Raw genomic sequence first — 19793 nt, 5'->3', positions numbered from 1 at the left:
TTATTCCTCATCCTACGTGGTCACGTTTTGACGGTTGTACCCCTCTCTGTTCTTCTCCTTTGCCTGGGGTCTCTGATGACTCTCTTCCATCCACCGCTGGCGGCGGTCGTTCTCGCCGCTCCTACCGCGGACCTCACCGTCTCAGCGGCAGTATTCGCAAGGAGCCGCCGTGGAGAAGGGGGTGAAAGATCCAGAGTTCCTCTCTTTCCATACCTGCACGTCCGCGGCACCCCCGTTGTTGCTCCGCTGTCACAGTCGGACTGTCGGAGCGCATTGTTTGCGCTGGACACCCGTCGTGCTGGAACAGGTGCGAATAGTTCTCTATGCATCGGTGGTCTGGTTCCGTAATTCGAATAATGCTCTTGTTGAGCACATCCTTCTGTGTAAAATTAGTTCAGTTCAGGCTGACAATCTTGTGCTAAGAAATGGGTGCCTCGTCTGCAGAGGCTGATTAGTTGCAATGTTCTGCATCCTGGCAAAAGAAAAGGAAGAAATTTTATAGTATTGGTGCTTGAGCAGTTCCTTTTCCTTTTTTTCATAGTGTTTGAGCTGTTAGATGCTTAGATCTAGGTAAATGAAGTGCTGGCTTACTGGGAAAAGGAAGTTCCTGAACTAAAATTTTTCACATTTTTTTCTAAAAAAATACTGTACAGGAGCTGAGTGCTTGTCTCAGATACAGAAATTACTTGCTTGGACCTTGTAGTAACTTATATTCAGTATCATTTCCTTTCTCTTGATGCAATATGGGAATTCCTACCGTCCCTCTCGATGACTGTGAGCTTCCTAGGCTCCTGTTACCTAATGTTGCTCATACCGTCCAAGTAAAAGAATCCATATGACTGTGATTTCATGATTAATGCCATATGCTAACAGTTTAATAGTGTTAGAGTATATTTGGTAGTTGTAGATATACATATCGTAGACTGCTATATGTATCCGAGGAGCCTTACCCTTGCCCCCAAGTCTTGTACTCAAGGAGCCTTGCCCTTGCCCCCAAGTCTTGTACTCAATATATACCGACCTAGAGGCTCGATGGCTCGATGCAATACAATCCATTCATTATACGGAATCTAATCCTCCTACAAATAGATCGCTTGTGATTGCATCCACATTTGCATGCCTTATGTTGACATAAAACAGATACAGTATCTAAGCAGTGCAAGCGCATTGGTAGGCTTCTCGTCCCATGAAAGATAGAATTACATACGGTGATATGGTGTCTGCAGTCTGCACACGTAGATTATCATGATCGTCTTACTCCATCGATTGAAAATCGTTTACTTGTCTCTCTAGGACTCGAGAAATGCTGTCTTCTTCAGAGGCAGCATGCTGCCGGCTTTTTCCATGCTATCTATGGTCAAATCGAAGAAGTGCATGAAGAACATTCTTCATCGACGGTCGCATTGAAGGCTGTCCCCCAGTACAAATCAAAGCCAGTGTGAACACTGCTAACATATCTTCATTGTAGGCTGGGTCTTTAATCTCCTCATCAAGAAGATCAACTGACAAACCGTTTTCTTGATATTGTCGCCATGCCCATTGTGCCAAGCAGTACTCTGCACCTCCACCGTTTGCCACCTTCCCAGTTGTGAGCTCCAGCAGGACCACTCCAAAACCATAAACATCGATCTTCTCATTCACCCTCCTCTGATATCCATACTCTATAAACAAATAAATCTCACATTAGCAAATGATACAAGTTTCTGTGAATCAATTTTAGTTGTTTGCTAATTTCTCTTTGCATTATTTGTAGGTCTAACCTGGAGGCATGTAGCCAAAAGTTCCACACATGGCAGAAACTGACTCTAGTTCTCCAGCTTTGAGAAGAATCTGAGCAAGCCCAAAGTCAGCTACCTTTGCTCTGAACTCAGAATCCAGAAGGATGTTAGCAGACTTGACATCTCGGTGCACTATGGCGGGTGAGCAGCCATGGTGCATGTAGCAGAGACCCCTTGCTGAGTCGATGGCTATTTGCAACCTTGTGGTCCAATCCAAAGGTGCAGGTACACGGATTCCCTCCCTCTGGTGCAGCCACCTGTCTAGGCTGCTATTTTCCATGTATTCATAGACAAGAAGCTTCGCCTCTGAGCTTGAGATGCAGCACAGCAGCTTGACAACGTTCGTGTGCCGAATCTCACCCAATATCTTGACCTCGGCAAGGAAGTCCTTCTCCAGATTCCCATCAAGATTCTGCAAGTTCCATATCTTTTTCACTGCCACCATACTGCCAGCACCTGCTTCATCCATAACATGAACACAGTATACCTTGCCAGACCTACCACTTCCAATCCGGTTCTGCTCACAGAGCCCAGAAAGAATGCCATGCTCTGTGAAATGCAATGCATGGAATGGGGTCAGTTCCCACGTTTGGTGGTCATGTCTATATTTTTGCCTCCTCAAGATCAAGAAGCCAGCCACTGAACTAAGAAACATGACGCTGGCAAGAACAGAAAATATAGTTATAAGCCTCCTGGAGAGGACATTGCTGAAGTCTGATCTTGCCCTACAAATCTGGAAATTATGGTCTGAACTATTTGATGAGACACAGAGGCCTGGATTGAAGCGGAGGTCATATGTTTCATTTTGCAACGATGTTGGGATTTCACCTGACAGCTGATTCATGGAGAGGTTCAGAAAGCTCAGCCTTAACTTGTCGAAATCCTTTGGTATCTTTCCAGATAGTGCATTCGATGAGAGGTCAAGGATGGTTAGCACTGACATAAACCCAAATGCTGCAGGTATATTACCAGATATCTGGTTTCCACTTATATTAAGTGCATTGAGCCCCTTCAGCACTCCAATTGTCATGGGTATAGGGCCAGTAATTTGATTCCCAGAAAGGTCCAAATCTGTTACCTGTGAAATGCCTGTCAAATCCCAGGGAATTTCACCTGAAAGCATGTTGTTTGCTGCTCTAAATATTTTCATTCTACCTGCCAACGATGGAACAGGACCAGAGAATCTGTTGTTGCTGATGTCAAGTTGTGTAAAATTCCATGGCAGCTGGGTAGGGAATGTGCCTGAGAAATTGTTGTTCTGGATCATAACCACACTAAGCTGATTTGTCACCACAGACCAGAGGCTCTTGGGGAACTCTCCGGTGAAATGATTGTTGAACATCATTAAATTGTTCAACAGATAGCAGCCATCTAGCGACTCTGGAAGCTTACCAGAAAAACTATTGTTGAACACAACTATATCATATAGCTTCCTGTTCGAGCAAAGGCCCTCTGGCAGTTCGCCAGAGAGGTTATTGTTCCCAACCTCAAAGTTTGCCAGTGGGGAGTGCTTGCCAAGCTCTGATGGGAGGGCGCCTGAGAGCATGTTGTTGAATAGCCGGATGTCATAAAGATTTGGCAACAACCCAATGCTTGGTGGAATTGATCCACAGAGCTGGTTTTGATACAGAAACAGTAGCGTAAGGTTGGTAAGCTTACCAAAGTCACCTGGTATTGTCCCAGTTAATTTGTTTGAAGACAAGTCGATCTCTACCAAATCCAATGCTGTGATATTGTCTGCAATCTCACCTGTGAAATTGTTATCAAACAGATACAAGTATTTAAGCTTCTTCAGCTGCCAGATCCACATGGGAATTGTGCCTTGCATCCAGTTCTCTGACAGGTCCAAGACCTCAAGTTTTGTGAGGTTTGAGAGGCTCTCAGGGATCTCACCAGTAATGTTCATATCAGATAGCCACAAATAGGTGAGGTTCCTCAACTTGCCGAACTCCCATGGCACTGGAACCGGATCAAACAAATTGTTTGCTAGAGTGAGAATCTGAAGGCTGGAAAGATTACCGAATCCTTCTGCCGGATAACTTCCATCAAATCTATTGTTGTCAAGGAGCAATGACTTGAGTCTCAGGAACCATCCAATTGATGGAGGAATTCTACCGGTGAAGCAATTAGTTGATAAGTTGAGATGCTCGAGCTGTGCAGATAAACTGTTTATGTCATCTGGGAGGTTCCCAACAAAGAAATTGTTGGAAAGATCTAGGTAATTCAGGTTGGAGCAATTGTAGAGTGCGATAGGGAATGATGTGGAGAAGTTGTTGTAGGAGAGGTCCAAGCTGGTAAGGTTCTTGAGGAGGCAAAGGGAGGCAGGGATTGGCTTGATAAAGGATTGGTTTGATAGGGAGATGCGAGTCACCGCACCATTTGTGCATGTAACTCCTCCCCAATTGCAGTGAGGCGCAGAAGTGGAGCTCCATCTGCTGAGTGCAGGTGAATTCCTCCCCCAGTGCTTCATGAGTCCAAGGAGGATTTGGTGGTCATCGTTAGACTGATTTGTGGACTGGGCGTAGGATTTGGGCTGTAAAGAAAGCAGTAATTGAATGGACAGAAAGAAGCTAATATAGCAGTTGTTGGGCATGTCTGCTGGATCTTTTTGGTCGAGGATTTCTTGCTAAGAGAGGGATGGCAAAGGCCTGGGGAGTCTAGTTGCAATCTCCAATGGAACTAAGGCTCCTTTGGGAGGGCTCCAACGCCGGCTCTGTCGGTGGCTTCTGCTGGAGCCCTACCAAACGGCTAGGTGGAGAACGGCTTCGGCAGAGGAGCTACTCGAAACCCGCTGACTGGAGCTGTTCGGTGGAGGGGAGCCCAAAAAATTGGCTCCCCGCGGCTCCTCCCGTCGATTTTCCGGCCTTGTCCTCGGGTGGGGCCCGCGGGTGAAGCAAGGCAGCACGGTGGCGCGACGCGGAGGCGGCCGGCGGCGGGTGCTGGAGCGGAGATGACGGCGGGCGCGGGGCTCAGGTGGCTGGCGGCGAGCAGCAGGAGGTGGGGCGGAGATGGAGTGCGACGACGACGCAGGGAGGCGGCCGGCAAGCATAGGGATGTTGCGGCGGAAGGCGATGGCGGCACAGGGAGGCTGGGGTGGAGAGCGACGGCGGCGCAAGGGAGGCAGCCGGCGAGCGGATGGCCGCGGAAAATTCTGTTAAATGTGAATGGAACCATTCGTTTTGGACTACTCCATTGACCCGTAAGTCTCCTCCCAAGCGTCAGCTTGTCAAAATTTCTTCTCTCCAAACGATTGGAGAGAGTTTGCCTCCCTGTGCCTGTCAAGGTACCTCCTGAACCAGACGCAGCGACTAATATGTCCACTTTGCCTCCTGTATCTTTCCAAATCTCAGGTCCTATTGACAAATTTAAGTCCAGAAAAGAAATTTCAGGAACGGAATAATAATTTACCAACATTCATTTTCTGTTCTAGAATTGGTACTTCGACACTTTCATGGAAACATGTATTCATGTAAAAGTCACAACCTTACTCCAAGAAAGAGTTGGCACTACAGAAGATCTTTCTTCAAAGAATACTAATTTCAGAAGTTCATGTTTTCATCTCAACTCTTAGGATGCAAATGACTACAGGGCAAAATACTAAAATAGCATAGTTCCAGGAAAAATCAAACATCTAACATTATTCCAACAATACTACTATCATATCAAATTTACTTTGAATAGATCATGTTACCAGTCCATCTGAAGTGTGCATCAGGATTCGCAGGATTGGTGAACTGGTCTACAACATATACATTTTCCATTTCATTCTTCAGCTGTTCTACTCTATCAAGTAGCCCCTTGAATCCATTAATTGCAGGATCTGCAATAGACAAGTAGGTTCCCATCAGAGAGAGTTGCTCAACTGGTATGATGGACATGGTGTATAGCTTCTTAGTTCTTACCAACTAATATCACTTCAACGCCCAAGTACCTCAATAATATCTGCTTATCTATTGCGATTTTTGCTGGCATGACAGCAATGAACTTATAGCCTTTCTGAGCAGCAACAAATGCCACTCCAATACCAAGATTACCACTCGTCGCCACCACTAGTGTTGTTATGCCAGGTGAGATCAGGTTTTTCTCCTCTGCATCTTCAATCAATCTGCAAATATTGAGTTCCTATGATGTTAAGAAAACAAATTAATCGTTTGCGTTATATTTCTGTGTAAACTCATAAACAGTTGTATGCTATATTGAAGAAAAGAAATATACATCAAGGAAGGAAAAGCCTCATATGTATTATTTAAGTCATGTGCCATTACCAGTATTTTCATACGATTAACGTTTTTATGCTACTTGAACTATATTTAAACAACCCTTGCTCACAATGCAAGCTACATGTTATGTATCAATGAGACAAGTTAGAACCAAAGAGGCAAGATCACATTTCACAAGAGTGTTATGACACATTAACACTTTCCATAGGCTAAGATAGGTTTGCCATGTTACCACGCATGTTGTATCTGAATTACTGAATTAACAGTATGTTGTCATCTCAAGAAGTAGAGAAGTCACCTGAGAGCACTTCGATCCTTGACAGAGGAAAGGGGCTGGTATGGCTCAATCTTCCCAATGAGCCGAGCATTTATTCCATCCTTCTTGGCAATATTTTTCAGTTCTATCAGTGGTGTCCACCCAATTAACTGAAAGGCAGAGAATTTACTCAAAAAAATGCAGCAAACATCAACAACAAAAATAACGGACTTCACACCACTTTCATGCATTCCTAGAAAAAATGATATGGCACGAAGGGAATATAGCCACCTGTGTAATGTTGGATGCAATGCACTCCCCCTGAGGAGAGCAAGGATGGTATCCCTTTCCTTCCTTCCTGCATATCCATTTGTGTGCTACTTAATTTACAACAAAGCCAACTAGAACTAGAAACCTCAAGTCGCTTGAACAAATGGATGTTGGATGGGTACAAGCGGAGGGGCTCCAATGCTACTGTACATACGTGTCCGGTGTCCCTGATAGGTTGCCAACAAAGATGGGGACAGAGACCAGGGTAGTATCCAAGCAGCTTCCCTTCAGCCAATCTTTCAAAAGTTTGTTGTCATGTGACATTTTTAAATCAAAACTAAAGCATGTTGACATGTCTGACAATGTGCACACGACATCTAAGGGAAAGTATGTCTAATATAGAAGCCACTAGTTGACCGGAATGGAGACCGCATCAATTCTTAAAAATGTTTGCCACTTGGAGTGCAAGCCACTCAAATCATGCTGCGCAGACAGCAAGAAGGGACATTTCTGTTTGTCAAAACCTGCAACAACACCCCAGATTTAGAGCAATTGCTGTGAAAGCCCCAGAAAGGCAGAAATGAGATGTGCACAATTTGAACCATACCATGGGTGCGTGAGCAAATGGCTTAGATAACACAACGCTATTGCTGGACTGTGCAGGAATCAGATCTTTTGGCACTCAGAAACTTCAAAAGGTGAGGATATCCGCAGGAGAACTCTTGATACCTTTGGGGCTTTGAGACTCGATCACTTGCCCCCAAATTCTACTGGGTTGAGACGTTGAGCTCTGGAGACAACAATCGAAATCCACCCTTGAACCATCTTTCTTCGTTTGAGTCTTCATCCCAAGCATGCTTCTCTGAAATGAAGGCATAAATCAACAAACGAAACAATGGACACTGCAAAGTTCAGTTCCAAGCTTGGTGCGAGATTAGTCGCGAGATGGTCGGACCCGTGGGAGCTGCCGGAGCGGAGATTGAGGGACGGAGGCGGCGATGGCATTCGCCGGTAGCGATGTGCGGGGTGACCAAGCCGCCGCCGGGGTTGACGGTGGGAAGGAACTGGACGCCAGCAGGAGAATATTATGTCCCTGACGAGTGGGCCCCAGTGACCCTAGTTGAGTCGGTTTCCCGTTTTACCCCTCCCTGTTCTTCCCTTCACATCAACGCCGTCGCCTCCTCCGGCTCCCCACCTCGCCGGCGACGGCGGTTTCCACCTCGTCCGCCCCAGGCGTTGCCTCATGTCGGCGGCAGCATCGGCTAGAACCGTCCCAAGAGGCGGTGAAGGAGGAGCGCCTCCGTCGTCGCTGCCGCTGCCGTTGCCGTACATCCGCCGCCGCATCGTGCTGCAATGCGGCATCAAATTGTGAGTGCCCTGGTTAGAATCCCTCTTGTCCCTTTTGATTACATGTTTTGTTTCGGTTCTCTTGAATCCAGACAACAGATGCGTCACGCGTCATGCGCGAAATTGCAAGTGCTGTTTACATGTGCTAAGATTGGTCTTCCAAAAAAAAACAGAAGTGCTAAGATTGGGAAATTTGTTTTGCAAGGCCTTCACTTTTCACGCGTAAGAACAACATATTGTGAAATACTACTGTTTTGTTAGTTTGTCTTTGCATAAAGTAGTGTAATTACTGGAAGATAGATCAAGCTTTGATATCTAAGTTGCAGCTTCGACTGTTACATGCTTATTGGTACTGTTGTGAGAATAGCAGCATGTTCTACATATTCGAGAACAAGTAACTGCATCTACATTTCCCACGTGTCGCTTGAAAATAACGTGATTTGCAGCTAGGATGCATAATCACCTGCACTATCAGGCAGCCATAGATTGCAGCCATTTTCAAGCAAGATTGTAGTGTTAATTTTTTTGGGGGAGAGAGACCTTGGCAGGAACATAAGATTTTTCATAAGGACGAAAAATATGCTCAGAGTTGATATTTAGTTTTTTATGAAATTCATACATTCTTTGGTTGCTTGAAACTTACTGTTCATTACACAAATTTATCTAACTTATATATATAATAAACGAAAATTGAATAAGAGACACCCTGACCATTGTAGTCAAATCAAGCACTTTAACATGCATAGCCAGCCAGCATACGGATGCCACCACTTTGTGAGGACCTATATCATTAGCATTTTGACCTGATGCAGTGATACTCCTGTAACCTTTGTCTGTTAATCCCTGTTACTGACACTCTACAAACAAGAGATAATTAGGAGAAGGCAAATCCAAAGACCAAAAAGGATCTTCGTAGCATAGAAGACCTCATGTGCACGAGCATCTGCCATGTAAAGTATGAATAGGACCAAAGGAAAGTACTCTTGCCAGATTGATGCACAGCAATGGTGGGGCAAGTTTAGAACACTCATTGGCTATGAACCTGTTAGATTGTACCTTTTCAATGCTCTATTGAGATAGGAGATTCTATGCTATCTTAAAGATTAGGAGATTTTGGGTTTGTGTAATATTTCACTTTTCCAGTCCAATTGGGGCATGGGGTACTGTTCTCCCACAATATACTATATATTAGATAGCCAATGAATTATTGAAAGGTAGTTGATTGTCAATTTGTCATTGTTACCTGTCTCAATCTGCTGCTCAATTACTGATAAATGGTCCAGTGCTGCTCTTAGAATGGAGCATTCTTGTGGGATCTGGAGAGATTATGCTGTTTCTTGTGAAATTCCGAGAAGACCCCAAGTGGTTGACTTCAGCAATTGCTCCTTGGCATCACCTTCACTTTCTGAATCTGAATCTACAAACTTGAATAGCTGATGGTAAACAATGATTCAGGACTGGCCCAACAGATGCCAATGTGAGTGTCGTCACACAAAGTAATGAGAGCGCTTCACTTTCAGTTATCAACCCTCAATCCTTGGTATCCACATAAAGTGTGGAAAACCCACCCAGCTACCTTCCTACTGAGATGCACCCATTGACCCAACCTATACAGGTTGAATCGGCCCAGACAACCATCTCCAAACACCGAGCCATCAAGTTGCACGTCCAAAAATGAGAGTTTCTCGGCTTTCTGCACATCATTTTCAGAAAAGGGGAGGCAGAATTCAGGACCAAAGAATGCACATCACACACCAAACACCATGCAAAAGAGCAACAGCACCAGTTGAAACCCCCTGGTACAATAATTGGCCAGCTAGGGTTTGTCCTGTTAGTTCTTTTTCTCCCACAGCGCTCCTCGACCCCGATCTTGCAAGGGAGCCTCTAAACTGATGAGAAAAAGTCACGGTGCTTTAGTCCATTATACTGGGACCCAAACCGACTAATCATCCAATCAAAAGATTTGCACTCAGTTTTACTGATATAGCATATTGTATTGGTGCAATATATTGTTGAAACCACTGTGGAATCAGAAAGGCTCCAAAAGTAGTGCGCTGCAATATAGCAGTGTGAAGCTTGTTTCAATAATTGTGAATCACCAATTCCACTCAGTTCTCAAACCAGGTATCATGCCACGACAACCAGGATAATTTCACACTCCAGTAGTACAGAATCAGGAGGCGCTCACAAGACGCTATGACTTGGCTCTAGGTCTAATATGATTATCGTTGTCATTGTGGTGCGTTTGCAAGTTGGCCCCAAAAAGTGACAGGTCTTCAGTCACCTTTGGTGGTCCGTGTATCGCTCACTCACATTTTCCCAATGGGATAAACTGTGTAGCTGGGTACATTTCTGACTTTGGTGTGTCCAAGAATATTCGAGGATTGGTACAGGCTATCAGCCTACGAAATATCTTGTGAGGTTTTCCGCTAGCTATTCTTTAGTTATGGTAAATGATGCATGCCATCTGTGATTAAAATTAAACCAGAGTTAAAACTAAAATGACTATTCGTAAATGATTTCCCATTTGATTCATTCACGGGTGCGTCATGTGAAGTTTATGGGTTAATAATTATCTTCAGAAATGAGAAGGGAAGGAAGGGTGGAGCAGGTTCTGAAAGGTCCTGCTAGATTTTTCTTCTGCATCTTTCTCTGCTTGACTAGATAGTTCTGCATTTAACCTCAAGCATACCTAGACCTTTATGTTTTGTCAAACCTTACATTTGGACAGTTTCTGAAAGTGGTGAAACATTGCTTTGATGCAAACTACTCAAGCAGGGAGGAGCTTTGTAACAAATAAACTCACAATAATGAACAAACAATTTAAATTGTTCTGATACCTACATTTATTGGAAAATGAGCTTCTGTCTTTTTGCAACCATAAAGTTATTTTTTGAAAATAAACAACAAAATCTAATCAATTTTTAAAATTTGATGGATCTAATCAAAATTCATTATAAATGAAATAAAGAAGACACAACGACAACTATGTAAACCCCCTCTAGAAAGACTGACATCCATAAAAGAAAGAGTCTACATGTACCCAGTCCAAGCAAGATCCTTCTAGGTTGGAAAGATCAGTTTGGAAGGACCATGCCATCACTGTAAGATGCCATGGATTCATCTCGCTAACAGCCTTGGAAAAAGGTATCCCACAGAAGAATCTTTCCTCAAGGAGATGGCAACAAGAGAAATAATGTCAACCCTGCAACCAATATCCAAAGAATGTAGACCATACTTTTCGAAATTATAGGCCACCTTGGAGAAAAAATGATTTTGGCTTCACCTAATTTAATAGTGTGTCTATTATAGTCATCATAATCATCAGGGTGTTTTGAAGTCTTACGTGAATAGAACATACTGTTTCATCGAAAATTAACTGTCATCTAGTATAGTTTCAACTTTTCTTTCGGAGAACATTTATCATGTCATGATCCATGAACAACTAGTCAATACACGTTTGCAGCTGTTAACTGTTCAGCTGATAGATTATGAACTAAGTAATCTATAAATACATAGCAAGAAAAAGAAGATTGAAAGATACATGCTGGTCTAGTATGGTGGTGTCAATTCCGTTTTGTCAGAATTCGTATTGTCAATACTAGCCTACATGGAATCTGGATATCCTTAGAAAGTTTATTCTATTCATACAGTGATTAGCAAACACCAGACAGTGATTGTAATTGGCCAAGATCCCACACATGAAATATATGATGCGAATTTATTGGCCACATTACAGTGTCCGAATCGGTGCATTGATCTGGTGCATTCGATTCTTCCTTCCAGTGCGACTTGTTATTGTCGCCATCGCGTCACTGATGTCATTGCAACATGTGCTGCACAATGTGTATGGAGGCAACCTATGACTAATGCATTACCAGACCCAATTTCCATGAGAAAATGATGTGAGAAGAACAACTCAGGAGTTTAGTTCTTTCTTCGGTTTGTGCTGTGGTACAACTAATGGCTGCAGGTTGATATATTTGAATAGAACTCGATTTGTATGTCTCACTTAGGTGATTTGACTCTTGTAAAACAAATCAAGGATTTGTATTACCGACACATGCATACATTTTGTATGTTTCTGTTTTTTCTCATACAATTCTTTTACTTTTATTCGGTTATAAAAGTATAATAAAATTGTGACCAATTTCTTCTGCTGACCTAAATAGCTGCAGTTGCTCCTGTGATCCATTCAGATTAACAGTACGTGCAGTAAAATCCATTAAGATAGAAGAACAGTAGATCAGGAAAAAATAGCCATCGGATGTAAATAGTTGCCTGGAGGCAATCTGTGATTGTCTGGCTGATAACACCTTATAGAATTATTCAAGCGAATGAAAATTCAGAAAATGGTAAAGATTAATTGAGATTTTTTACAAAACCACTGGATATCTGCTGATGTGTCGCCAATATGCTGCCTGTGATTCCTCTGATTTATTGATCATATGGCGCAAATCGACTGGCTCAGCAGGATCTGAAGACTACAAGCATGAGGACAGCATCGGATGCTATTCACCTCACCCTTTATAAATTGGCAGGAGCATCAGCAATTGAACACCAGAACTCTGAGCAGCTAGGCAGCTCCTCTCTTCCACACGTGCCAGTGTTCAAGCTTCTCACATGGAGACCACAACCATTTGCAATGGTGCACTCGGCCCTGTTGCGCACCAAAGCGTACCTGTTCTGGTGCTCATATCTTTTGTGTCTCTGTTCAGCGCATTTCTGATATACTTCTATGCACCCTTCTGGAGTGTGAGGAAAGTTCCGGGGCCTCCAACCAGGTTTCCTTTAGGCCATCTTCATCTTCTTGCCAAGAATGGACCAGACGTCTTTCGTGCTATAGCGAAGGAGTATGGTCCGATCTTCAGGTAATCCTCGTAATTTGAAGGCTCTGCAGATTTAGTAGTTATGGGTAGATGGGGAAGAAATCAACTGTGGTTACATCGCGCAGGTTTCACATGGGAAGGCAGCCACTGGTGATCGTGGCCAATGCTGAGCTGTGCAAGGAAGTTGGTATCAAGAAGTTCAAGGACATCCGCAACCGGAGCACCCCGCCACCGACTGTCGGCTCCCTCCACCAGGATGCCCTCTTCCTCACCAGGTACTAGTGATTTCTACTAACTGAATGAACGGACAAGTAGTTTGAAACATTGGCTGGATGGAGGTAAACTGGAATGTTCAGAGAAGGCATGGGAACATCTGTTGTCTGAAATTTGCTGAGCCGAAGCAGTGAGCTCAACATAGTGTTCATATAATGTTAGGGACTCGACGTGGTCGGCCATGAGGAACACGGTGGTCCCGCTCTACCAGCCGGCGCGGCTTGCCGGGCTCATCCCGGTGATGCAGTCTTACGTGGATGCGCTGGTGGCCAACATCGCCGGCTGCCCGGACCAGGACTGCATCCCCTTCTGCCAGCTGTCACTGCGGATGGCCATCGACATCATCGGCAAGACAGCCTTCGGCGTCGAGTTCGGCCTGTCAAAGGATTCCGCGGGCAGCGGCTGCGGCGGCGGCGAGGTCGACGACGACATCAGGGAGTTCCTGAAGGAGTACAAGCGGTCCATGGAGTTCATCAAGATGGACCTGTCGAGCTCGCTCTCCACTATCCTGGGGCTCTTCCTCCCGTGCGTCCAGACGCCGTGCAGGCGGCTGCTCCGGCGGGTGCCCGGCACGGCGGACTACAAGATGGACGAGAACGAGCGCCGGCTGTGCCGCCGCATCGACGCTATCATCGCCGGCCGGCGGCGGGACCGGGCCTCCCGCCGGCGCGACGGTGACGGCGACGGAGACGGCGACGCCGCTCGGTCCGCCCCGCTGGACTTCATCGCGGCGCTGCTGGACGCGATGGAGAGCGGCGGCGGGAAGGAGTTCGCGCTGGAGGACCGGCACGTCCGCGCGCTGGCGTACGAGCACCTCATCGCCGGGACGAAGACAACGGCGTTCACGCTGTCGTCGGTGGTGTACCTGGTGTCGTGCCACCCGCGCGTGGAGGAGAAGCTACTCCGGGAGCTGGACGGCTCCGCGCCGCCGGGCGGGCGGGCGCCGAACGCCGAGGAGCTCCAGAGCAGGTTCCCCTACCTCGACCAGGTCATCAAGGAGGCCATGCGGTTCCACCTCGTGTCGCCGCTCATCGCCAGGCAGACCTCCGAGCGCGTCGAGATCGGCGGCCACGTCCTCCCAAAGGTAACGCGCCGCCGCCGGCGAGCTGGTTCAAGACTCATGCTGCCAGCCAGTTGTTCACTTGCAGCAAATTAACGAGGCGTGTGCACGGCAGGGGGCGTACGTGTGGCTGGCGCCGGGGGTGCTGGCGCGGGACGCGGCGCAGTTCCCGGAGCCGGAGGAGTTCCGGCCGGAGCGGTTCGCGGCGGGGGCGGAGGAGGAGCGGGCGCGGCACCCGTACGCGCATATCCCGTTCGGCGTCGGGCCGAGGGCGTGCATCGGGCACAAGTTCGCGCTGCAGCAGGTGAAGCTCGCCGTGGTGGGACTCTACCGCCGGTACGTGTTCCGGCACTCGCCGGCCATGGAGTCGCCCATCCAGTTCGACTTCGACCTCGTCCTCGCCTTCCGCCACGGCGTCAAGCTCAGGGCTATCAGGAGGGAGTGAAAGACTGGCTGCGTAGCTAAGCTTGGGCTCACGTGTGGAACTGCATCCGTGATGGTGCCATGGTTTGTCTTCTCGTGTGTAACTTGTACTACTTCATAGCATATCAAAATATCAATAGCAGATTGTATTTGCATACAAATAGCTGAAGAAGATTACAACGCATTGAACCGTCGGTGAATGCGTTGCAGATACAACTTCCGTACAACAGTGTGTATGATGAAGGGGTTCCTCCACTTCCTAGTGCTATGTGCCTATGTTGTACAGCTTCAAACATGAATTTGACAAATTTCTATGAGACATGCAAGATTTTTACAGACATAGTGTTCAGGGAGGCAAATTCATTTCATGGCTTACAGTAACACCTTCCTGGTTTTGTTTGGTTTACAAATTGTGATCCTTGTACGAGAAGCTACTTTCATATCAAAAAATGAAAGAACCAAAACTAACTTGCATCCTCACCGTAACTGCGATGAAAACAAACTGGAAAAAGGTTATAAAAGGCTACAGAAGAACACACAGCTTCTGGAACAGGTGCATTCAAAAGCATGCTTGTATTGTACATGGAATCACCTGAAACAAACAAAAAGTTGCCAGGTTATAAATATTTGAGGTTTATGAAACTGAAGAGTGGGTCAGGTGTCGTACCATCGAATGTGCTTGCAGCCGTGGACAAAATCACAAATCAGACAGATCATGAAAATGATCTATTCACAGCAGTGCATAACAAAGTGTTCTAACTTCCAGAGGTGGTGATTCCGCAAAGCTTTGTGCTGCTGCAATACACAAAGTTGTGAACAAATGAAAGCTGGCCAATGCAGGGAGCAGAACAGAGTACAAGGCTACAAGCTGGTACCCTTACTTGCCTAAGGAACTAACGGAGCTCATCGTGAAACCCATAATCATTTTCTGTGAATAAAGCATTGTAGAAGACATAGGGGTTCTCAATCATCTCTTTCATGCTCAACTGTCCATCTTTGTCCGTGTCAGCCTACATTGGAGAATAGGATTACTAGATAGCAAAAGTCACCAGGTCTACCTAGAGAAACATTCTGTGCTAGATGATGTCTCTTTCAGCATAATTGAAGCTTATTGCGATAGATAAGGGCAAGCTGTTCCAAAACACCTGACAAATTTAAGCCCATAACCTGTAGTACATACTTCTGCTGGCACTAGAGATGGAAGAAACCCAATTTATCCTGAAAGTAAAGCAAGATGCAGCCTTCTCTTACCTGCGATATCACATAGTCAGCTTGTTGCTTGGCATAGAAGTGTTCTGATGGATGGAGATTATCAATTATAGGCTTTAGTTCATCTGCTGATAACAGCCTTCAAAATGAGGAAAGCCTCATACGTCAATCGGAAATTTTTTACACTGATAAATACATAGAAAAAATTTAAACAATGAAAGTTGTAATATTTACCCATCATTATCCAGATCAAGGTGTGAAAATGACTTTTTAGCTGGTGCATCAGAGCCACCAGTGTCATCTGTTATGCCTTCATCATCATAATGTCGAATGGAGTAAAACAATCCACTGAAAAACTCTTGAAAATTGAGCTTTCCATCATTGTCTTTATCTCTTTCCCTGAATAATCATTACAAATGCATCTTAAAATGATGATATCTTAGAACAGAAAGCTGCAAAGCTCAAAGAGGAACATGGCCCAGGCAGCATTAATAAAACCATTTCAGTCAGGATAACCAGTACTGGTACTAGATAGTATTCGTCGCAAATAATTTGGACATTCCAAAACAGAGGCATGAAGTAGCATGGTTTTGATGGGATTCTAGTGTAGCTTGGTGGACTTTATGATTCTTAAAAACTGAATCAACCACATCTTCTGGAGCATTGAACGTACTGCATTTACATCCACAAAAGATGTGGAACCCAGCAAGATGCATAGATCATTCATAAAACGAACCCAACTCAAACATATCTTCCGTTAAAGCCCCAGAGCCTAGCTTGACTACCAGGAAGTTCCAAATAATGATTGTGGCATTAAGCAGCTGTTTGACATAGTTGACAATCAAATATCAAGAATTCAATGTGGCGTTCCAGAATATTTAGTATCAACAGCACAATATGATAAATGAGTAGGATTAAAACAGCGGATCAAAATTCAACTGTTAATTCCTTGGTTACATGCTTATAGTTATCAAATTAGTGCTAAACCTCACATGAACTTCTCAGGCAACTACTACCTCTAAAGCCGCCTGCAGCAGTTAGCTAGTTAGTTCTTGTGTCACAATCGTGGAATACCGTGTGTGGCAACTGGCAAGCACCTTAAACATTCTTCTTTTATTTATGTCTATTGTTATAATCTCTAATTCTGGTAAGAAAACATCTAATTTTTGTTTCCTTCAAGTGCAGAAAAAAAGAAACTTTTCCATCACCGTTGTTCTTGCACAAAACTGAAATAATACTAAGACCATGCAAAACAATGCAGTTGACTGCAAACATGTAATGAAAACATTTGGAGGGAAAATTTGTACCTGACTTCTTCTTTGCACAACCAATGTATTAGCTTTGGGTTGGCAGTATCAGCTGGATGTAGAAAGCTGGACACAGAAATTCAAAGTAAATACTGAATGCTAGGTAAAAAAAGGTTTTTGAAAAAGGTGGCAGAGAGGAAGTAATACTCGTTAAACTCAGTCAGATTGAGAAAGCCATCATCGTCCATATCTGCGGCACTGAAATGCTCCTCCTTCCACCATCCCACCCCATCATTGGTTGAGTTATGATCTGGACATAGACAAGGCTTTGTGCCCAAATCACTAAGATATGCACGTGATAATTTGCTGCAGGTCGTGGTCTATTAAACTCTTTTCAGCATACCATCGTATCACTGGTTGAGTTATGACCCAGACATAAATGGGACTATTTTTTATGAGATTGGCAAGCGCATTGAAATTTTTTCACCCCAAGTAACATACAATATCATCAATCCATGTGACTAGCTGAGAACTATTCAGGCTGTTATCTAGAGTATTTAGAAATCGTTGTTCAAAATGTATCGAAAAATGAAAGTTCAACATTTATTGGTTGATACGGGGAACATGTTGAAAATTATTTAAAATGTATCAGAACTCCAACTTGATGGCAACATCTCTTGCAGCTTACGTCATGCCACTAAGTAGGCGCTGATCTGGAGTAACGTTCAAATGAGCATACAAGTACAATTACGGTTTCAAGAAAACATGTAAGTGAGGGTGTTTACTCAGGCTGTATTCCATCAATGGAGAATGGAAAGGTTCCTGATTCGCACACACAGTCTTAGCTCCTAATTTTACAAAATTACTTTTTTTGTTAATTCAGGCATAGGGGCACTATGTATGACTCCACATTCATTTTATTTGAAAAATGTTGAAAATTGCTCAACGTGATGAATTTAAGAAACTTTCAATGAAAGGATTTACAGAATACATTACTAAAACAGCACTTCTGGCAAAACTGTTATACAAAACGTCAATTGCTTGGCTTCATCATGGTCAAAGTATCAATAGAAAATGGACTAGCAAGACAAATCATTTTTAGAGTACATAAGCACATTTCTATTCCGTAAAATGAATTAGCATCACAATGTGGCCTACAATCAGCAAATGCATCCCCAATTCCAACAACTACAGCACGTGGTCAGACAAATCTCAGCACCAAGATTCAGAGCTTACCCAGCTAGCCAGCTACCATTGCAGAACGAACTTCCAAAATAAGCCCACACGCCCAAATTTAGTTCAAGGATCCAAGCCTCACTGAAGAAACAAACGCAAATAGCTGGAATCGTACATACACATACGTACCATCGAAACGCCAGGCCCAGCTGGGCCGCTCGTACTCGCCGAAGGCGAGGCGGCCGTCGCGGTCGCGGTCGTGCAGCTCGAGCTCCCTCGCGGTGCGGTGCAGCACCTCCCGCCGCGCGTTGGCGAGGTTCCACGCGGCCAGCTCGTCGCCCGTGACGGCGCCGTCGGCGGGGTCCACATCGATCCTGGGGAACAGCTCCTCCACGCGGCGCGTGACGTTGAACCGCGCGGCGTCGTTGATGTAGTCCTCGTCGGCGCCGGCCTCGCCGTCGGAGAGGAGGTCCTCAGGGACGGGCGCCGCCTCCATGCCCGGCGCGTGCAGCCCCGCGGCGGCGAGGCGCTCCCACTCGCGGTCCTCGAGGCGGCGCTCGAGGTCCGCGACAACGGGGTCGAATGGGATCTGGTGGTGCTGCGCGTGCGCGCGGGCGCGGAGGCGGAGGCGGCGGTGCGGGTGCGGGGTGGGGGACGGGGAGGAGGGCGAGAGGCGGAGCAGGAGGAAGAGAAGGCCCGCAGAGGCGAGCGCCAGGGACAGCGTCAGCGCGACGGTGGACGACGCAGAGGGCTTCCTCGCCCCCGCCGCCGCCGGCTTCGCCATGGCCGACGAGTCGCGGCTCGGTCACTTCTCACTTTTCTTTTTCGGTGCTTTTTGCGGTGATTTGGTCACTAGTCCACTCTCAGCCGTACCGTTCTCAGTTACTCTATGGCATGTGGGCCATTATTTTGGGACCACATGGCAGTGGAGGGAGTTAATGGTGGGTCTGGTGTCTGGACCATGGTGAAACTTGGCCTGGGGCCTCGGCAGTGTGGCAGAGGGCCGGGCCTTGATCTTGGGCCAATTCGGTTGCGTGGGCAACCGGGCATGCAAGCAAACTGTGATGATAGTATTTTTCTTTTCCCTTTTCACGAGTTAAGTATTTCATGCATGGGTAATTTTTTTAATTACAATTGTGGAGGAATCCCCCCCCCCCCCACACACACACACACACCACCACCACAGCACTTCAGTACTTCATTTCACAAAGAAACAGAGTTTTATTTACAAGCTAGAGGGAATACTTACAGCAGAAAAGGTAGAAGAAGAGAGTGAGGAGAGTTTACAACACAGTGTTGAGCTATTGCATAACTAAGTCGTCCTTAACTCTGAAGTTAGAGAACAACTTGTTGTTTGAACCTCACGGTCCAAAATGCCTATGGATGTCACACCCCCTTCAGGACCTTCCCATTCCTCACATTCCGTATCTCCCAAGTAGCTATGCTGAATATCTCCATGAAGAAAGGGAGACGTATGGAGTTTCTAGCCATACTCAACTGACATGCATCCATGATTCTGCTCCTGGTTCCTTAAAAAAAAATCTCATGAACACCCTTCAATGTTGACTTTAGCTTGAATGACACCACTTGAATGTTTCTTTACTGGCGGACACACGTCCTTTGTGGTTATTTGCTGATGGACACCGGAGCTAATAAAAAAATAATTTCCTACTTGATATGAAAGAGAAGGGTGTGAAAATTCCAC

At 45.5% G+C, this 19793-nt stretch overlaps 3 protein-coding genes and 1 pseudogene across 8 annotated transcripts; 1 reads left to right on the top strand and 3 right to left on the bottom strand.

Moving 5' to 3' along the window:
* Nucleotides 1-1033: 1033 nt before the first annotated feature.
* On the bottom strand, nucleotides 1034-4519 carry LOC117838165 (uncharacterized). The gene is made up of 2 exons (XM_034718084.2): nucleotides 1761-4519; nucleotides 1034-1661 (listed from the first exon to the last, which is right to left on the bottom strand). The coding sequence occupies exons 1-2, from the start codon at nucleotides 4369-4371 to the stop codon at nucleotides 1348-1350; spliced, it is 2925 nt and encodes a 974-aa protein (XP_034573975.1). The 5' UTR covers nucleotides 4372-4519; the 3' UTR covers nucleotides 1034-1347.
* On the bottom strand, nucleotides 4517-6633 carry LOC117847557 (cysteine synthase-like; annotated as a pseudogene).
* Nucleotides 6634-7934: 1301 nt separating this feature from the next.
* Nucleotides 7935-14792, top strand: LOC117838173 (cytochrome P450 711A1). Its single transcript, XM_034718092.2, has 4 exons — nucleotides 7935-12742; nucleotides 12826-12975; nucleotides 13136-14057; nucleotides 14149-14792. The coding sequence occupies exons 1-4, from the start codon at nucleotides 12495-12497 to the stop codon at nucleotides 14476-14478; spliced, it is 1650 nt and encodes a 549-aa protein (XP_034573983.1). The 5' UTR covers nucleotides 7935-12494; the 3' UTR covers nucleotides 14479-14792.
* Nucleotides 14793-14801: 9 nt separating this feature from the next.
* On the bottom strand, nucleotides 14802-18931 carry LOC117838194 (uncharacterized). Of its 6 annotated transcripts, none has more exons than XM_072290192.1 (8): nucleotides 18278-18931; nucleotides 17120-17222; nucleotides 16973-17038; nucleotides 15900-16064; nucleotides 15602-15804; nucleotides 15342-15466; nucleotides 15124-15251; nucleotides 14802-15048 (listed from the first exon to the last, which is right to left on the bottom strand). In XM_072290192.1, the coding sequence occupies exons 1-5, from the start codon at nucleotides 18870-18872 to the stop codon at nucleotides 15648-15650; spliced, it is 1086 nt and encodes a 361-aa protein (XP_072146293.1). In that variant the 5' UTR covers nucleotides 18873-18931; the 3' UTR covers nucleotides 14802-15048; nucleotides 15124-15251; nucleotides 15342-15466; nucleotides 15602-15647. The 6 variants fall into 6 exon arrangements, with proteins under 6 accessions (XP_072146293.1, XP_072146261.1, XP_034574025.1 ...); XM_072290160.1 differs by having other exon boundaries at nucleotides 15124-15248; nucleotides 15338-15466; nucleotides 15708-15804; XM_034718134.2 differs by having other exon boundaries at nucleotides 15708-15804.
* Between the last annotated feature and the right edge of the window lie 862 nt (nucleotides 18932-19793).

This window comes from Setaria viridis, chromosome 1, assembly GCF_005286985.2.
Source record: "Setaria viridis chromosome 1, Setaria_viridis_v4.0, whole genome shotgun sequence".
NCBI lineage: Eukaryota > Viridiplantae > Streptophyta > Magnoliopsida > Poales > Poaceae > Setaria > Setaria viridis.
The sequence above is the reverse complement of the archived record's forward strand: the minus strand, read 5'-3'. Positions and strand labels throughout refer to the sequence as shown.

Bases quoted from the DNA above. Each gene is read 5' to 3' on its own strand.
- LOC117838165 (XM_034718084.2), bottom strand. From the start codon at position 4,371: ATGCCCAACAACTGCTATATTAGCTTCTTTCTGTCCATTCAATTACTG. The intron at 1,662-1,760 runs GTTAGACCTACA...ATTTGTTTATAG, and splicing joins TTTTGGCTACATGCCTCCAG to AGTATGGATATCAGAGGAGG.
- LOC117838173 (XM_034718092.2), top strand. From the start codon at position 12,495: ATGGAGACCACAACCATTTGCAATGGTGCACTCGGCCCTGTTGCGCAC. The intron at 12,743-12,825 runs GTAATCCTCGTA...TACATCGCGCAG, and splicing joins GAGTATGGTCCGATCTTCAG to GTTTCACATGGGAAGGCAGC. The intron at 14,058-14,148 runs GTAACGCGCCGC...TGTGCACGGCAG, and splicing joins GCGGCCACGTCCTCCCAAAG to GGGGCGTACGTGTGGCTGGC.
- LOC117838194 (XM_072290160.1), bottom strand. From the start codon at position 18,872: ATGGCGAAGCCGGCGGCGGCGGGGGCGAGGAAGCCCTCTGCGTCGTCC. The intron at 17,039-17,119 runs GTATTACTTCCT...TTCTGTGTCCAG, and splicing joins AATCTGACTGAGTTTAACGA to CTTTCTACATCCAGCTGATA. The intron at 15,805-15,899 runs GTAAATATTACA...CTCATTTTGAAG, and splicing joins CTTGATCTGGATAATGATGG to GCTGTTATCAGCAGATGAAC.